At 39.0% G+C, this 20,812-nt stretch overlaps 1 protein-coding gene across 1 annotated transcript; it reads right to left on the bottom strand.

Moving 5' to 3' along the window:
- Positions 1-207: 207 nt before the first annotated feature.
- On the bottom strand, positions 208-20,418 carry mamdc2a (MAM domain containing 2a). Its single transcript, XM_055161953.1, has 13 exons — positions 20,253-20,418; positions 12,992-13,251; positions 12,109-12,193; positions 11,904-12,035; positions 10,779-11,035; positions 8,196-8,289; positions 7,427-7,564; positions 5,611-5,876; positions 4,422-4,518; positions 3,136-3,279; positions 2,362-2,621; positions 967-1,051; positions 208-302 (listed from the first exon to the last, which is right to left on the bottom strand). The coding sequence occupies exons 1-13, from the start codon at positions 20,416-20,418 to the stop codon at positions 241-243; spliced, it is 2,046 nt and encodes a 681-aa protein (XP_055017928.1). The 3' UTR covers positions 208-240.
- Positions 20,419-20,812: the final 394 nt, after the last annotated feature.

Raw genomic sequence — 20,812 nt, forward strand, 5'->3', positions numbered from 1 at the left:
AAATGTATGAATCTTTATTGATCACATATTCATTGAGTTATCACATATTGCAGCATTAATACCTAATGCCATGTCTTGTGCTTTTTTAACAGAGGAATATTTACAATGACAATCTGATATAAGCCCAAGACTCAGTGGGCAAAATTTACAAGAAATGTTAATGTTGTTAAATCTTAAAGTTGTTTTCTCCTTCACGTCAGTCTTGTGTGCAGCTACAATCTTTCCATCTTTACAAAACTTTTAGCGGTAACTTTCGATGTTATTGAAATCCTCAGAGAAGCCAGAATATGACTCTGTAAGATCTGCAGAGGAAAAGGTGCAATTAGAGAAACCCAGGTAATTTATTGTCAGAATTTTCAAGTGTGTCTGTGATTTTAATGTGACAAAATTAAAAAGTTATTTAAAAGTATTTAAAGGGTCTATATTTCCTCATCAAAACACATATATAGTTGTGTTTTATTTCTTTCACACATGTTTAACACAAACCCTGGATATTTAGGTTCTTCTCTCAAACAGAAAACACTCTGTTCCACCTTGTGATGTCATGTGGTAATACCGGAAGTGCTCCACTGTGTTTTTAAACTCCATACATCTTCACTAGAATCATTTGGAGCCCTGGAATTTGCAGTCTCTTGTGTGAATTTGGTAGAATATAGGACCTGTCATATGATGCTAAACCAAAAATGCTTTCTCCATCTTATATAAGACACAAAACATGTATGAAATAAGGGAATAACTCTTACAAGGAGAATTTCTGTTCTCATCTTGAATAAGTAAAATGAATTATGCTTTGCACACAGAACGTTGTTCTTCAGAACTCCACATAATTCTGTTTTGTTTCTAAAATCAGTCTGTAAAATTAAGCAATACTGACATTTTAAGTGCAGACTGCTCACGATGTCTATATCAAAAATATTTGGACAGATTTTGATTCAGCTGTAAACAGTGAATATGTTTGTGCATTACCTTCACATGGCCCTTGTTTAAACTCAATGTCGTCTAAAGCAATGTCACTCCTGAGGGAAGGGCCCCGAGTCGCTTCAAAGACAATCTGTGAAAAATAAACACAAAAATGCAAAATTATACCATATTTTTAAAGGCACACTGTAACTTTTTTTTAATGGAGGGTAGTACACAATCTGACTGTCCCATGGATATTTTAAGGCTTTGTCTGGTATGTTCTACACAGTAAGGCAATGAACATATGTTTCGAGCATTTACTTTGTTTTGGGTGTATTTATTGTTGAAAATACCTTAAAAACATGCATTCATATGTCTCTCCACAGCTCTGACCTGTAACTTGACCTAGATGAGCTACTTGCTTGTCTCCATGGAAACAGACAAGTTCACGCTATGGAACATTCTAGGTAAAGCAATAGCTTTTCCATAGAGACAAGAAAGAATCGCACCACACACTCCCAGGCAATTCAAGAAACCATTATGTTTGGCATAATTATTGCAAAGAGGAAAGAGGACCATTATGAGGGAATGGAAGACCACAACACTTCCCTGTTTCCATAAATGAAAAGATATGATGTCTTGTTTGTATTTTGAAGAGATTCTCAAACGTCAAAGGACTGATCTCTCATTTGAACTCTCCAGACATTACAGGCTGTTTTTTTTTATTTTTTATTTTTTTTATTTTTTACATATACATGGTTTTATGTACATATGTGCACTGGGAGTGTTTGTTTGTGTGTATGTGTTTTCAAATGAAAAAATGGAAAAATGGAAACCAAATAAACAATATATTGAAAAAAAAGAAGGTATTGTACCCTCTACAGAAAAGTTACACATTTCACAATCTTCTCCAACTTTTTCTTGCAATTGTGATGTTAGTCCTTTGCCTAGAATGTTTCACAGTATGGCTTTATAACTCATGCAAGTATTAAATTAATGTTTTTTTTATTGTCAAAATAGCTTTTTGAAAAACATGCATTCTTACTGAGCACCAGCAAGTTTAATGCCATTTTGCGAAACATTCCAACGCAAATCAATCACATGGAGAAAAGCAGATGACAGACCTGACACTGTACATATTGTATAAATGGACATAGCTAACCCGCTAGCCGCTGTGATCCAAATAGGAAGTGATCATGAGCGTGCTTTTGTCTCCATCGAATCTGGCTCCAATTGACTTTACATTGAAAAATGGTCACTTCTCTCTCTGAAACTGCTGCGGTGAACCTCAACATTTTGGTCTTGAAATGTTTGTATTAACCTTCTCTACATGATCCTGGTGTTATTATTTCACTATTTTGTCCATAAATCAATTCCTGTTCCTAATATGGAACTGGGTCCAAATTTGTCCCTACAGTCCTTTACTCCCTTTGTCCACTTCTTTACAGTGTATGGTCGTACCTGATGAGCCTGATCACTGCGATAGTCGACTGTGGCCCTCATCCAGCCGATGCCCTGCTCCCCAGTCCTTTTCCACAGAGGAGAGTCCCGTGCGTGGTCTCTGCGCCTCAGAAGGACCCTGAGGATTCCTGTGCCGGAGCCGTACATGTGGAAGTGAAAAAGCAAACACAGAGGAGAGGAGGAGCCACGCATCTGAGGACTGAGCAGACGAGCTCTGTGACCAGGACGCATCAGAGAGGCCTCGATGTACACAAAGTATCCTACAAATACATGTATGGGGTTATATCATCTTTGGTGACATTCCACTGACTTACATGCATTTCCTGGACATTGATCTTAACCATATTACTACTTGCCAAATTTTAACCTAAACCCTAACCCAGGTTTCAGTCATAACTATCAAACATTGCCTATTTAATGAAGAGTTAGAGTCAAGGAGTTTAGTCCCTTTTCCTTTTGGATTATTTTAGAAGATTAAAAACAGTCCAATAACCTCATGTTCCCAAAACAGAAATTAAAGTGTGCATCTCAAGTTTTATTTGCGATTTGGTGAATTCAAATAAGTTTTACTGGTATTATTATGCTTAGGGTTATTTTGCCGATTACACTAACAAAAAGCAAAAAAGCAGTCTTCAGTGTATTGTTAATTGTGTAATAAAATATCACACTTCAAAACGTGTTATAAGCCCAGGAACAGCTCATGTTAAAAAAAAAAAATACGTTTAACCTTCTGTATTGACAGGCTGTAGGTGCAGATTTAGACCGCTCACTCACCCACCCCTGTGCTGTGGTCTCCTCTGGGCCCCGTGTAGAAGGTGGGGGTCATGCCTCGGACTCTAAGCCAATCAGCACTGTCGTTTTTGTCCTGCATGTAGCCACACAGGTCCTGCTCAAAGTCACACCGGGCCGCCAATGAAACTGAAGAACAACACAGAGAACATCTATGCACAGGTAGGTAAAATGCCTTTGCCATACCTATTATGATCATCTGTGGGTAACGTGATTAAAAACTACACTTTGATTAGCCTTCATAACTGAACTTAATTCATAACGAACAAATAGTTTAAGACGTTTCAGGTTTAGTAACTACTTAATTATTATCAGCACCTATTATTACCATAACTTCTTATCCTTAACTGTATAGTTACTTAGCCTGAATCATTCTTAATAAGCTTTTTGGTCATTATGAATTAAATGGTCAATATCACCCTATTCTCTGATCTATATTATAATGTTTTCTCATCAAAAACATACCTAGAGTTGCATTTTGTTTCATTCACACATGTTCATTTAACACACAAATCCTGCATATTTAGACTGAGTTCTTCTCTGTTCCACCTTGTGATGTCACTTTGTTTTTTAACTCCATATATTCACTAGAATCATCTGGATGATTTCAGCTCTGGAATAACAAATCTGTACTGAACAAAAAGGAGCTGTCAATCACCACTTAATGAAATAAATGAATGAGAATTTCGCTTCAGTTTCTTGAAATGGCAAATGATGAAGGCCTAGTGCCGAAACATTGTTCATGTCCTAATAAATTTCACAATTTGCAAGTAAGATGTTGTGCGGGATTTTTTTAATCTATGTTCTTGAACATAGACAGACTAATAATAAAGGATTACTCAAACATGTGTGAATGAAACAAGTATGTTTTTGAAGAGGTAATAACACTATAGCATGACTTAAAGCTCACAAGAATCTATTTTGTGTAACAGAGGACCTTTAAGTGTTCCATGCTTTATTAAGGCATTTTTTAGCCTTTATTAAGGCTAAGTAAGGTGTAGTTTATAAAGGGTCTATTGATTTGGGTTGTTACATAGCAAGTTAAAGAGCGTATTTGCTTCTATACATGGCCAGGTTTAACATGTGTGGATTTTCCTTTCTCACATTTTTAAAAATAAAAGTCATCGCTTTCAAGTGTTATCAAATTTTGACTGTAGCAATAATCTTAATCTATTGCATCTATAAGGAATTCAAAACATTGAAATCCTATCTTTTGAATGGCCTATAGTTCAGAAAAGTGCAAAGATTCATGAATAAACCCAGTAGCTTACCTGAGTTGATCTGGCAGTCCCCCACATTCACACTGATGTCGTCCAAAGCCACAGAGCCACAGTCCCAGAAGGTCTTACAGAGGCTCACAAACACCACCTGAGCACACACAATATGCACACTAATTCACTGATATAGACTGTATTTTTAGCTAATTCTGTCACAATAATTACTATATTGACTTATCCTTCAATATATGAAAGCTGGAACAGCGACTAGGTCAGGAATGGGAATACACTAGACCCTTGCAAGAACCCTCAAAGTTGTAGACCGCGCACCGGCCAATCAGAAAAGAGCTATGAAGCCATGATGTCAAACTCAAGCGCCTGTCTGAGTCCCTTTTGTGGTACAGCACACAAAGCGGTCGAAATAAATGTAGACGAAGCCATACATTCTGTGTTGGCAGCGATTCCCGAGATTGAGAAATTAAAGCTGGAACAAAGAGAATGTTTGTGAATTTTATCAGGGGGAAAGATGTTATTGCCCTTCTTCCTACGGGATTTGGGAAAAGTGTAATATACCAGTTAGTCCCATTAGCAGTGCATTACATACATCATTACCAAATAGCAGCGATTGGTTAAATAAAAAAGTACCCATGTACCGTCGAGTGAACGAATCCTAACGTTGTGAGTCAGACGGTTTCCATGAAGTGAAAGCGGCAGATGAATCAGGCTACTATTTTGGCACCTACAATTTAAAAGTAAAAATGTGGACCACATTTTTACTTTTTCCTGCCTTTGTCTGTGTTTTTAACCTTCCTCACTGAACTTCAAACCTCTAATGGCTAACCTACGTCACACTGTGGTGGGTTCACATGCAAACCAATTCAAAACTGAGACTAAATCTGGAACAAAACCCAGACTAAACCATGAGTAAACCAAAACTAGAACAGAAGCAAACTCAGTCTACACAAGTGTGAAGGCACCATTAGTCAACTAAATCTATAATAGTCTGACAAAAAAGATTATGAGGCAAGGAAGTGATACCCCCACCAGAAAAAAATGACATTGTGAACCGATCAGAAAAATGTGTTTGGATAGCGTCTCCCTAGTGTGATATCATCAATATGGGACTCTCTTAAACAGAACTTACTTACTGTAATTCTCAATATCTTTCAACAACTTTTCCTCACAAATTGTTTCTTGATTGGTGGAAAATTATAATTTTGTATTTACAGCCTTATATTTGTACCTTTGAGCGCATTGGTTTCATGTAGGTGAGGTCCACTTTGTGCCACACTGATCTGGTTGTATCAGTCAGACTCCAGAGCTTCTCCAGGATCACGTTATTCTCATCGTAAATGTAGACGGACAGAGCGTGGTCCAGCCCCCTGAACCCGTGCAGCAGGTAGAAGAAGTTCAGGCAGTATTTTGTGTTTCCAGGCAACAGAGGGCCATGGAGACGGTCCATGTAAGACGCCCGGGACGAGAACGGGACATGGGTCTGCAGGAAGTAACCTAATAATAAGAGGGGAAAAACTGCTTAGGTTTGGGTAAGTAAACCTTTGTTTTTTAAAGTGCATTGTGTAAATTTTCTGATGGAGGTTCTGCCAACTGTTCCCATAGAGTCAGAAATATCTTTGCTTTTCCTGGAATTAAACATATCCACCCACAAGGCCGAGTTACAGGTCAGATCTGTGGAGAGGTGACTACACTGACAATGAGAAGGCATGTTTTTAAGGCATTTTTGAGCAATAAAAATAACTCTAATTTACTTAATGTAAGGCAAAACATTCCAGGCAAAGCATCAACATCTCAAATAGGTGGGGGACCCTCTAGTGCACCTTTAAGATTTCATTGGTCTATATGTTTTATTGTACAAGACAGTGAATATAGTGTACTCTATATGATGGGAATGAAGAGCGGGGAGACATTCAGCAAAATGTAAGAACTTGGAATCAGTAGAGGATGCAGGGACTGTGTACCTTGGCCCTAGGGTACAACTGGAACTTTACTCCCTGTATTTGCTCTGGTGAATACTGTTGCTACTGCCAGTGGTTAAACAGAGCAGGTCTTAGACTTAGACGCTAGTTAACATCATATTTCTGTGATGATCTAATTCATATGTACCTTGGCCATAGAGCAAGAGTGGAACTTTGAATTCACACTGATTGCTGTGTCCTTGAGCAAGATGCTTAACATGCCCCTCAGTGTTTGTGCTGTATGAATGGATAATGTAAATGGGTTTGAGTGTCCAGCTAGAAAAGCACCATTTACATGTGATCATTCATTATTTTTGCGCTGATTGTTACTTTTCATAGTGTAATATTAAGTTGACTGTCATGAAAGTAATGTGGGAAAACTTAACAGAACAACCAAGATCAAAACAAATGATTGATTGATACCAGTGGTGGAACGTAACAAAGAAAAAGTCATAAAGTACTGTATTGCTTAAGTATAAATATTAGGTATTTGTACATTTTACGTTTTACAGCAGATTCTTTTTACTTTTAAACCAATACATCTGAGAAAAGGTATCTGTACTTTTTACTCCACTACATTTTTTTAACTGGACTGAAAAGTAAAAGTATTTTCTATTATTGTGTGAGATCTATTGAAAAAGGTGTTTATTTTTATTATGTTCATAGTTGGAGCAAACAAAAATATACAACCAAAAACAGCTAAGAAAAAAAATTGTTTCAGATAATTGTTTTTGTTGAACAAAATTCAGCACAAATCTTTATTAAAATCACTACATTTGAAGCTTTACTAGACCTCAAAATCTGTTAGAAATAATTTTTACTCGTGAACTGCATTTGTAAACAGGTATTTTTTGCTCCGGTATGTGTACAAAATTGAGTACTTCTTCCACATCTGATTGATACTTCACTATAATATGCAGTATGTAAATTCCAGAGTAAAAGAATAAGAGTAACAAAATAATAATTATTTTTCAAATTTTTTGGATTTAGAGCAGGATTTTGTGAACTCACTCAAAGCCTGAAATAACTTTTTAGGTCATGAATCTCCAAGGAAAGTTTGAGAACCTCCCCTGGTGTGTGTCTGACCTGTCCCTGTGGTGTGGTCTCCGGTCCGGTACATGTTGGCCTTCACTGATGTCCTGCTCCAGACTCCAAACTCCAGAAAGTACTGACACAGCCCCTCCTCGAAGTCACAGTTAGCAACAGAAGGGTCGAAGTCTGGCTCTGAAACACAACACAGCCCACATGTTAGACTTCCATGGAGTGTGGAGTGTTGGAGACGTGTACAGACACTTTTTAAATATTCCATCCAGTCCTTGTATTTGCAGAGGTCGCTGGTGCTAGGCTAGTGCATGTCAATGGTCATAGTTATCCTGCCACTAAAAACAGTCTTATCCACTCCAAAATTCCCATCTGTCCCTTTAACTTGGAAACTACAGCTTCATGACATCACAAGTTGAAACTGAGTATTTTGAGCTCTGGAGATGTAGAGAGACTAATAATAAAGAATTCTTCAAACGTGTGAATGAAACAAAACACAACTCAAGGAATGTTTTTGATGAGGTAACATCATCATGAACACAATAACATTCTCACATGGCTTAAAGCTCACAAGAGTCAATGTTGAGTAATACAGGACCTTTAATGAATCGACTGTTGCACTGTGTAACAAAACACTTTAAAACTGACATTGTACTATCCAGTTCTCAAGTGAGATTTGTTGATTGATATAACAGAACACATTTTCTTGTTCTAGTGTAAATACATCATCTACTTAGCCTCCTCTTTCCCATTTAGCAGATAAACAGTTATGTCCTCTTGTAAATATTATTACAGCTCATTTCAGTTTTCTCACCAGTGTCATTGTGGCAGAACACTGGAGAAAAGGAAATATCGTCAATAGCAACGTAACCTCCTCTGGCGCTGTTGAAAGCCACCTCATACACCACCTGCACACACACACACAAACAGAAAGCACAATGTCATTTCATTTATGTCAGATCTGTGTAGATGTTATTGTTAATCTTCCCTGTGCGGCGTGTCAGTACCTTTGTCACTTACAGATTTTGTGCATTATTTATTTTTTGTCCTCCAAGTTCCGTTAACTTAAAATGAAAATTCATGTGCTAAGTACGGACAGTTAAAAATAGTAGTAATGCAATTGTTGTTAATGCCGTCCCTACAGACGTAACAGTTTGCACTAGAGCCACTTCTTCTCCATTGTAGTCATAGACTGTAGAAGAGTGGTCTCCAACTTTTTTCCTCAAGCGAGCTATGTTTACAAAACAGAGAGTGAGAGAGCTGCTCATTTTAGCGACCACAATAAATTGAGACGATTAAAATAAAGAGGGCAAGCCTTGGGGTACAGTTAGATACCAATAAAACATTGTCCATTTATTAGTGCAGAACGTTGGGCTTCAAAATTACACATTTACAATGGAAATGGTCATTTAATTAACCAAATTTTCATCACATTCAGCAAGCACAATGGTATAATTCTGAAATCCCTTGGAGAACTACTTGGAATGGGGTGGAGAGCTACTGGTAGCTCCCGAGCTCCAAGTTGGAGACCCCTGGTGTAGAAGAAGAAAAAAGTGGACTAAGGCAGTGTTTCCTAAACTTTTTTTCTGGGGATCTTTTGGGGATATTCTAAAAGTCACAAACCTTCGCGACCCAAGTCAATTGACATTATTCGTAAATCACAAATTAAAGGTGGATTTGACCATTATTGAATATATATTATGTTTTATTGAGTGATCATGTCTCTCTGAACAATTAGTATTACTCAAACAAACAAAAACAGTAATTAAAACAGCAATAAAAAGATCCATAAGTCACCTATTTGATTATTAAATGTAGCCCATATCTTTTTCTTTTCAACATTCAATTGAAACAGCAATATTGGAACAAAATAGTCAATAAAATAATTTCAAAAAGATTAGAAATTATACAAAACATGTCTTAACATTTCAACATTTCTAATGAGGTGGGCCTGTGTGTGGTTTTGTAGAGCATTCCAGTCCAGGGTGTAGGAGGAGAGCAGAACAAGCAGATCAGGTGTATTGGCCGAACTATATATTGCAGATCTACATGCAGATTGTGACAAGGCAACCCAAAATAATCCTGGGAAACAATAGACAAGGCAGTGTCACATCACCCATAGTGTTTGGCTCCAGTCAAATGAAGCTCATGAGGCTTGCCATTATGGGAGCAAATTTGGAGTTTCATATTAGGAATAGGAATTTATTTAAGGACAAAATAGAGAAATAAAAAGGCCAGGATCATCTAGAGTGGGTTAATACGAAAATTTTTAAGACCAAAATGATGAGTCTAACAGCAACAGTTAAAGAGAGAGGGGTGCCAATGTAAAGTCAATTGGCACCAGAGTTGATGGAGCCGGAAGCACCCCCATGCTCAGTTGCTATTTGGGACGGTTAACAGGTTAGCTATGTCCATTTACAGTATGTATAATACATGTTATTCTCAGTGGTTTCCCATCCCGACGTACTAACCTGACCCATCCCTTCTTATCTTCCAAGATCTGATGAGGCAGATCAAGGTGGTATGGCCGCTATGTTAATCTTAATTGATCAGGAGTTTTCCCAAATACATTTTTTAGTAAATTCTCTGACCACACCTTTGTACTTCTATTTAAGTAATATTATTTCTGGTGTCATGACAGTTACATACATGTCTCAGCTGCCCCGGGCAAAAACATACCAGAAACAGATGCTGCTCTTCACATGTTACTTCAGTTTTCTGACAGCATCCCAGTGTCCTCATCACAACACTCACTCAGACCCGGCTGAAGAGGAATTCAAGTTTACCCTCTAAAAAGCCTGATGTCCACCTAAAAGCAACAGAACTACAGATGCATACTAGTCCTCACCGTGTGTAAGATAGAAATAAGTAAATCAGACTAAGTAAGTAAATAAGTATAAACATGCCCTATGTCGAGCTGCACCGATCCAGCTTCTTCACTACACTGCAGAGACTGTTCCAAACTAAAATAAAATAAATCAAAACTGATCCAAATGTGTTATGTAGATGTTATTTATCTCTCATAACTACAGAGCAGCTCTGTATAAAAAAGCTAAAATATTCTGGGACAACTATGGCCAGGAAATAGTCTTATTACTTCAGTGTATATGTTCAGTCCTGATCCTGATATCCAGGATATCAGCTGAACCGATATTTGGAAGCTGATAACCGATCTTTGTGTTACATTATTTGTATGACAAGCACTCTATAAATAAAGTTTGATTGACTGATTGATTGATCTAGCAAATAATGCTAATACTCATAATGACACACAGATATAAGATCTGCAGTATGTGAACCAAATGAGTACAATCTGTAGCAAATGTGATAGATATGAGCAGTTATAAAGTTGAGGACATGCTTTGACAGTAAACTCACGTCTAGAGGGCGCACTCACCTGCAGAGGGTGGGGGGCCTTGATGTCCACACTGACATGAGTCCAGCCCATTGACACATGAGCCTCTGGTCTCCACAGCTCCTCATAGTGTCCCAGCTGGTCCCTGGTGAAGACGGAGAATATATTGTCCCTCCCCTGGTTTCGGAGGTAGAAGAAGGACAGACAGCCGCTCATGGGTGCTGTTGTCATGGGAGATGTGAGATAGGCCACTTCCTGGAACTGCTTGGCGTACACAGAGTCCACATACATGTACTGTCCTGGAACAGAAGAATGACTTGATGGTGCAGGCAGCACATAAAGCAACAAATGTTTTAATGATCAAATCATCATCAAAAGTCAACTGGTTCCATTTATCTAATTGTTACCTGGCCAGGCAGCCTCTTTTTACTGCTACATCATCTAAATATAATAGTAGCCTTGAGTCCACCTGACCTCACATTCAGGTTTCAAGCCCAATGATGGCTTGATCTAGCCAAGCCGGTGCCACCAAGTGCCTCTGCTCAATTTCATTTCTCTCCAGCAACTAGTTCAGGAATCGGAATACACTAAACATTTCACAAAACCCCTGGAAATGCAAGTTTGGGCACCAGCCAATCAGTGAAGAGCCATACATTCTGTGTTGACAACGATTCCCGAGATCAAGGATTTTAAACTGGAAGAAAGAGAATGTTTGGTGAATTTTATCAAGGAGAGAGACGTTATTGCCCCTCTTCCTATGGGATTTGGGAAAAGCTTAATATATCATTGAGCCTCGGCGCATTACATACGTCATGACCAAATAGCAGCGATTGGTTGGATAAAAAAGTACCCGCCTACCATTGAGCGAACAAATTCTAATGCTGCAAGGTCAGACGGTTTCCATGAAGTGAAACTGGGTGATGAATCAGGCTAGGCTTGATCTAACCTTTGTGAAATCTACATATTTCATTATTCACTCCCATCAGTTTATGGACCCATATGTTTTCAATATACCACCTTTGTTGAAAAGATAAATAGTGAAATAGTAATATAATTAGATAGAACCTTCAAGTAGGCAGTAAGCCCCCAGCTCATGTGTCATAGCCTTTAATCTGATGCCAAATATCAGTTATACAGGATAAAGCCAGTGTGAACGTGCTTCTTCACCTGAGTGTGGATAGTGTCTCTGAGCCTCCAGCAGGTTGGACTCACTGGCCAAGCTCCCGCCCACGTACCAGTTTACGTTTGGATTCCAACTGTTACTATAGCCACACAAGTGATGCTCCTCAAAGTTACACTCTGGTGAAAGAAACCTCAATCAATTATGAACATCTACAAATGTTATTAATATTATGTTAAATGAAACACTGACCAATGCAGTAACCAGGAACTATGTGTATTTCAAATATGGCGGCACTGTTTTGTGGATCTCTGTCAGTTTTCCCCTCCAACAAAATCTGTGAAGTGCAAAATAAAACAGCAGTCAGCTGAGTGCTGACTGCTGAGTGAGGACAGGAGCCACATTAGAACAAATGTGGCTACTGTGGCTGCTTTGAGTTGGGCTGGTTTTAATGATAGACTTTAGAGATTCATTCAAACACAGTATTACTTTTACCATTAACATTTGAAAAGTTTTATACAATCACATATGATTGTGTTTTTGTGGTGGTAAATTGGGTGCATTTTAGTCTTGATGTGGTTTAGTCCTGTTCAGTCCTGGTCTAGTCCAGGTTTTGTTTTGGGTTTAGTTTGGTAGTTAGTTTAGTTCCATAGTTTGATGTGGTGGAGTGTGAATGCACCCTATATCACGACCATAGACTGTGTAAAGAAGAGGACTAAAGGAGAGTGACATCACCCATGGCATTCGACTCCAGTCAAATGAAGCTCACAATGTTAGCAGTTATAGGAGTCAATTTGGTGCCAATTCCATATTAGGAATAGGAATTTATTTATGGACAAATTGTGAAAAAAAACCACCAGGACCATGTAATTACATAAATGCCTCAACTAAAATGATGAGGCTCACAGCAGCAGTTGCAAAGGAAGGGATGACAATTTTTCAGTGTAAAGTTGACGGAGCCAGAAGTGTGCCAGTGTTCACTTCCTATATGGAACGTGGCAGCTAGAGGACAGGGATGAACACATATGATTTTCTGTAGCATGATATTTCTTCAAATAGATGTTTTCTGTGAGAGACTAATAACAATAATTGAAAAGGATCAGTCTACAGTGTTTCCCAGTTGCGGGATGTTCACCTGGTATGGCTGTGTGGTGTTGGGCAGGTCCACGCTGGCGATGAGCCAACTGTCTGAGGCTGTGTGAGTCTTCCACAGAGTGCGGTCAAATGTGTGGTGCTTTGGCCTGAGGTGGAGCAGGAGAGAACTGTTCCCTGTGAGCTGATAGACCAGACGCACACAGCTCCACTCTTGATGCTCCAGGAACGGGCTCAGCAGGATCGCTCTCTCCTGAGGGTCCTGGAGGTCCTGTAGGTCTGGGTCCAGAGTGATCATGTGTCCTGAAACAGAAGGACAATATTATACACACCACAAACCTGAAGTTGTGTTAAACTTCCTGTTATATGGTGCTATTTTGAGTATGGTTGACCATTTAAAAGAAAAAAAAAAATGTTTTGAATTGTTATTTTCTATGGACACAGTCCTAATTTTCAGCATTTTCATGATCCCTTGCTGAACTCTACTTTCATATTGCTCCCTCCTAAAGCTGCACTATGTAAGTTTTCTAGTGCCGGGTCTACCACCTTATCTCCATAGGAATGTCATTGTTTTGCCTGTAATATTCCACGTTGTGGCAGTAAATATATCTATATATTCATGCATATCTTGCATCCATTCAATTACAAATGTTTTAATGCTCAAAAATACTTGACAGACATTCTTACAGTGAACAGTGTTGCCTCAGATCTGTCTAGTAACTTGGCCTGGTAGTTTTACCTGGTTGTCTCCATGGAGATGGTTAAGTCTATTGCCAGATTATGCAACTTTCAGATAACGCAATGTGATAACAGATGGCAGGCCTTCCACCAGAGCTAGGACATAGTGTACCTATAAAGCCCTACAGTAGAATATTTCATCATGTTTGTTAGTCTGTCAACATAAAAAAAATCGTATTTCTACTATTTGAATTAATTTTGTAAACAGTAAATGTTCTACGGAATATAGCTTTATTGTAGTCACGCCAGATCAAATATTTACAATACAGATAACGATTTGCTATAGAAACTTTATGTCCCCAAATCCCCCTCACATTTCTTCAACAGTGGGCCATGAAACATTCGTACTGTGGGACAAATGAAGGTTCTCTTATCTTATCTCATGGAGACTTTTGAACTATTCTTGTTCTTTATCCTTACAGGGATATTGTTTCTATCCAGCTCATTTGAAGTTGGTTCTATTCCTGATGTTTGAAAGTGTTTAGTACAAAAGAAGAAAGCGATCATAAACCACACTGTTTATGGCCATTCACAAATGTACCGCTGAAGCAAAACAGTGTCACAGCACTTGGATTAGTCTTGGAGATAAATCTGTTTGTTGTATTGGTCCCTATAAAAATTAGGGTTGTTGTATAAGTTATTGGAAATATCTGAGGATTTTTCCAGATATCGTATCAGCTTGATATCGAAAACATAGCCCATATTTAGCACCAGTATTATTTTCTGCATCGCCCCAGTCTCAGTTTGTCCTCAGTGCATCAGATTTGTCTTAAATGAATGAAAATATGAATGTACTGTATATCCCAGACAAATACATTATATTATTTTTACTAAAGTTGAAAATTCAATTGTAAACTTCATTGTAAATTTTAAAAACTTTACATTGGTATCTGCAAATATGGGTAAGACAAATATTGGTATCAGTACCTCCATATCAGACCATCCCTAATAAAAATGTATCTTATGTATCTAACAATCATTATAAATTGATTAACTTTGTGTATTTGCAATGAGAATATTTTTTTTATTTTAAGATCATGACTTGAGGATAGGAACGTAAATCGAGCTTTGCTTTAGGACTCCTTTTTCACCACAACAGTCTGATGCAGCTTTGAGTAATGCCTGAAAGGACAAGATGATGGATACAAGCGATCAACATGAGTTTCCTCTAAAGCAGGGGTCTCTAAACAAAGGATTTCTGAATTACACATATTGTCCTGAATAAGTAAAATTTGATTGATTAGATGTCTATTACCATTGTGCATACATTTTTTTGATATCTGACTAATAAATGGATAATGGTTTATGTTTTATAAGCATCTAATTGTACCTCATTTAAGGCTCGCCGTGGCACTTTAATATAATCCATTTCCTGTGACCGCTAAAACTAGTAGCTCTCTTTCATTTTTGTTTTGTAAAGGTAGCTCACCGGAGGAGAAGTTTGGAGACCCCTGCTCTAAAGAGTTGCTGGGGAGCTCCCTTAGAGATAGGGTGAGGAGCTGAGTCACATGGGAGGAACTCAGAGTAGAGCTGCTGCTCCTCCACGTCGAGAGGAGCAGCTGAGGTTGCTTGGGCATTTGTTCCGGATGCCTCCTCCTGCCAGGCATGTCCCAGTAGGAGGAGGCCTCAGGGAAAACGCCTCGGGGTCCCACTGGAGGAGCTGGAGGAAGTGTCTGGTGTGAGGGAAGTCTGCGCCTCCCTGCATGGACCGCTGACGCCATGACCTGGCCCCGGATAAGCGGAAACAGATATTTTTGAAGCATTATATACACATTTTTATCTTAATTTAAGTCACACTTGAACATTCTATTTTCCTTTTGTGTTTTGTCAGCGAGCCAATATAGTGAAGGACACTATATTTGGCTCACCCACTTTTACCAGAGTTACAACTCCCCACCAGCAATAACTCATTGAAGGAGCAATAGAGCAGGAACAACCCATTTCAGAACCTAAGCAGCAGCCCAAATCTATGCTAAATTTACTAAGGAAAATAAGCTTGGGAAGGAGTATTATTAAATCTGACTTTTGCACTAGTCTTGTATATTTCTTTTGGGGATGTTGAAGTCTTTGTTCAGAAAGCACAGGACATAAAAACAGGGCACTTAAGCCACTCGCCTATAAACAGTTGTACATCTGTGGGCGGATGGGGGCCAGGATTTACAACTGTTTGAGGGAGTCCTTTTTTGGGCAAAGGCTCTTCCCGTCTGCGGTTAGGCCAGTGGTGAACAGTGGAACATGTGTCAACAGATGAGATCATGCCAAACTACGAGTAATGGACATATCAGAAGTTGTATAGGAGTAGGCATACAACATCAAATACAATATATCATTTTACTCTTTTTTTCTATCATACAACCCACTTTATTTATATAGCACATTTCATAACAGTTTCCACAGAGCTGCCCAGAAGCATAGCAACAACAATAATAACACTAATAATAAATTAAACAAAAAGCTCAGATTAATCATTCTAAAGGGCACATATTATGCAATTTTCTGGTCTATGTTAAAATTTTGTTTCTTCATCACAAACATACTGTACCAGGAGTTTTGTTTTGTTTCATTCACACACACCCTTCATATTTAGGCTGAGTTCTTCTCTCAGAAAACTCAACAGAAAACATTATTCCACCTTGTGATGTCATGTGGTGATACAGAAAGTGCTCCACTGTGTTTTTTCAGTTCCATACACCTTCACTAAAATCATTTTTTAGATGTTGAATTTGAGTGAATTTGGATGATTTCAGCAATGGAACTGACAATCTTTACTGAACCAAGGTAAAAGGAAGATGTTAAACTAAGGGGGCAGAGTCTTCCAGAGTTTAGCACTGGCCACAGAGAAGGCCCTGTGTGCCCTGGTTTATTAACATGGGTGAAGTGGTACCTTACAGCTAGCCAGGCTGGGGCCACCTAGTGCCTCTGCTCAATTTAATTTCTCTCCAGCGACTAGGTCAGGAATCAGAATACACTAGACGGTTCACAAAAACCCTGGAAGTGCGAGTTCGGGCACCAGCCAATTAGCGAAGACCCAGACATTCTCTGTTGGCAACTATTCCAGAGATTGAGGATTTAAAGCCGGAACAAAGAGAATGTTTGGTGAATTTTATCAAGGGGAAAGACGTTATTGCCCTTCTTCTGATATACAATATAATTCTAATATACCAGTTAGCACGGTTAGTGGCACATTACATACATCATGACCAAATAGCAGCGATTGGTTAAATGAAGTAAGTGCCTACCATCGAGCGAACAAATTCTAACACTGCGAGGTCAGACGAAGTGAAACCGGCCAATTAATCAGGCTACCTTACAACTAACATCAGTAATAATATTAGCCGTCCCCCCACTGTTGTATTTCAACATTCCACCACTAGATCCTATCTATGTTACTGTTGTCTGACTAAAAGTTGTCATTGTATCCTTGGGCAAGAAACTTTGCAAGATAAGACTAATCTGGTTCAAGAAATAACTAAATAGTATTAACCAACACAACATATAGATGCTATTGGGGTATGCAAAAAGGACATACAGGTAACTGGTAAAACTGAAAACATGTGTTTAACCATGTCAAAATCATAGTTGTGTGTTATTTCTTGTTATTTATTTATGAGTTGGTAAATGTTCTTTAAAAAAACATACTAGTAATATTGTAAGGTCTTCAGGTCTGTTTCACTATACAACATTGAGTGCTGATAGGGGATTATTAAACAACTTCTAAATGGTATAATTCTGGCCAGTTCACAAAGAGCCCTGAGGACTAACAAAACAGTTCTGAGGGCTGTATTTACCTGGATTAGTATAATTCAAATTGAAGATCTCATCTATGACGCATGGTGGTGGTTGTTCTGGGTCTGTGCAGTTCACTGACACAGAGAACTCGTTCAGATCTGATGGAACCACAAATGCAACACTGGTATCCACTTTCCCACACAACAATGAAACCAAAAGCCAAGCTGACATGTCTGTGGCTCCTGCAGAACAAAATGAAGGCTCACAACTGGTAATTCCTGTGACTGTCTCCTGACCTCACAACCCCCAACCGCATTGGACATCTCTAACGTGAAAAAAGTAAATAAAAATCAGAATAAGATTTACTGCCATCATGCTCCTTAGAGCCACAGTATGGACATGCATCCTAATTGTGAAGAGAGCTGTACCTCCACAAACCTGACTCTTAGTTGACCTGGAGGAGGACATCCTGCTGAGTTCCATGGAAATATGTAATCTTTCACAGTTTGACATGGACATTCTCCAGAGAGAAAGTTCCAAAGTATTGTTTTAACTTGGATTCATCATGCAGATGACACACATATTGCTCATACTGGGCCTGAACAGTAAAGGTGCACAGTAATCTGGTTTCTGATGGAGGGTGTAAGAGAATTTAAGTAATTTATCTTCCATGTACATCTCAGTCTAACAGTGACACACAAAAGCTATATTTACACCATGATCTTCCCTTGGCATACCATTGGCATACCATTATCTAAATTGTGGCATATTGAGGTCTAACCGGTGCCTACTGGCCTTCATAATCTCACCACTTGCTTTGTAAACCTTCTCCACCAGAAGCATAGTCAAGGGGCTTGAACACTCAAAGATCATGCTATGTTGTCTTTTGAAATCATTCTATGTTGACTTCTCAAATCCCCCCCGGGCCTGTATTATTGATGGTAAATAAACTTCCCTGCTTAAGACATCCAGTTGCTCTCCAGCCTTTTACTTCCACCCTTTCTTGGACAAGCTGAAAACTTCGACAACAGAGGGTCCGACACCTGCTTGGCTCCATGGAGATGTTATAGAACAGTAAAGGCAGGTGATACAGGTCAGATCTGGGGAGAGTCCACCCCTCAAACACTAATAATGCTGTTTTTCCATTTTTTCCCCCCTTTCCATGGAGACAGGCAGGATCATTGTAGGGAATTAGCCTTAATGTCTGTTGTCCAATCCTGGTTTACATCAACAAGAGCTGCCGTTGTGTCCTTGAGCAAGACACTTTACCTATGTATGAATATAGTGTATGAGTGATTAGTTGGAGAGGGGCTGACAGCACATATTGGAAGTCTCATCTCCACCAGTCATCCAGAGGGGCAGCTGTGGTTACAGACAGAACTAACTGATACCAGGTGTGAAGTGAGTGAGTAAGAAGTACAATGCAACACAAACTGAAAATGATAGCCATTAATATTACTAATCTATGTATGATTTATGGGGTGCAGTTTTGAGTTGTGAGCCAGTGAGACAGCTGCGTGCGCCTGTCTGCTCTCCACCACAGCTCACTCACTTTTTCTAACTTCTTTTTTGGTGCATCATTCTCGTCACAAAACCACATCTCCATGGAAACCAAACATAAACAGCACTTTTCCGCGGTGTGCAGTCTGTGTGCAGCTCTTTCCCTTCACTTTTGTAACTCATTTATTAAAAGTAGGCCCTGCAGCGTGTGGCACAGACGGAAAAATCTACATCGACACAATTCTACCACACGGTTACAAGTCTCCGGCTCCCTATTTCAGTGCACTAACAACTTCTCAGCATGGGCACAGCATTCACTATTGCTCAACTCAGTAAGAGCCTCTGCAAATGCTCTTACTAGTAAATCTGACTGTGTACATTGGCTAATCTTAAAATAAATTGTGGCTCCAATGAAAATCACGCCTTACAAATGTTAGCTGTTAATACGTAATGAAAGTGAAATTATTTGTTCTGATGATTAAGTGATGTTTACATTTTACATAAGCATGTTACTAGAGAATATAAATAATATAATAATGATAACAACTAAATGACAAAATGATGGAGGCCTATTAATGTATTATAAATTAATATAAGTTATTGCTATAAATGGCTACACATTATACAAGCATGGTGGCATAGTTGTATATCAGCCCCATAACAGAAAGGTTGAAGGTTCAATTCCTGCACAATCTGAGGGTTTCTCTGCATATAGGTTACAATTTTTCCCCAAATGCATCATGGGTCCCCTACAGATACAATTTTACATCTCAGAATATTAAAGGTGCAGAATCCTCCACCTTCTTGTCTCAATTCAGATATACAGGTAATGCCGTCAGGACAAGTTACAGGTCAGATCTGTGGAGAGGCAACCTGTTCACAGAATGCATGTTTTAATGTATCTCTATAATACTTTGAATATATGCAGGATTATGTATAAATTTAATAACACAGATAAGATAAGATAATCCTTGGAAAAGGGGGCCACATGTTTGAACACAGAGGAAAGATATTACAGCAACATAAGTCCATACAAACAATCACCACTGAACATAAACAAATACAAGACAGCATCATGGACCTTTCTGTCATTCTGTACAGGGAAGCCCTTCACAGTCTCATCGTATTCCCTGTGTGCAGTTTTAATGCCATGTCTTGAACAAAAAATTGACATAGTGCACCATAGTTAAAAAAGATTATGCAAGATTTGTCTGCAGATTTCATTTTTCTATTCTCTGCACAGTTCAGCTTAAATGCCATTTGCAGTTTGAAACCACACTAGAACACACATGCAAAAGCTCAAGATGCTCTGAATGAATAAGCTGAGCCGACGGTACCTTCCTCGTTGATGGTCCAGGAGCCATAGTGGGGGTCCGAGGTGTAGCCACATGCTCCCAGCTCAAAATTACAGGACCCGGGCAGCAGTTGTTGTGCAAAAAGTGTTTGAACTCCCAGTAGCAGCAATGCGGAGAGACAGCAGACTGAGTGCACACAGCCCAGCATACTGCCCACTGTCTCCACTGTCTGTACCTCTCTCTCTGCTGTGGCTGTGGATGCTGTCTGCTCAGGGAGAGGAGGAGCCTTGTGGACCTGACTGAGAACATGCAAAATCAACAGAGATCTCACTTTAGAACAAACATTTGTCATTGACTCCCATTCAGTCTTGAGTGTTTAAAGGTTCTATGTTACACCTGGAGTTATGTTTTGTTTCATTCAGACATGTCTGAGTAACCCTTTATTATTAGTCTGTCCACATCTCTAAAGCTCAGAATGCTCTCCTCCACCTTCTGATGAAGCAGTAGTTTTCAAGTTAACAGCTACCTTTTACCTTATATTCAGTAGACAGTGGCAATTGCAGTGCTGAAATTATACCAATGATTCTAGAGGAGGGGTATGC

The sequence above is a fragment of the Boleophthalmus pectinirostris genome, unplaced genomic scaffold, assembly GCF_026225935.1.
Source record: "Boleophthalmus pectinirostris isolate CB_2022bp ecotype Guang Dong unplaced genomic scaffold, ASM2622593v1 HiC_scaffold_4, whole genome shotgun sequence".
NCBI lineage: Eukaryota > Metazoa > Chordata > Actinopteri > Gobiiformes > Gobiidae > Boleophthalmus > Boleophthalmus pectinirostris.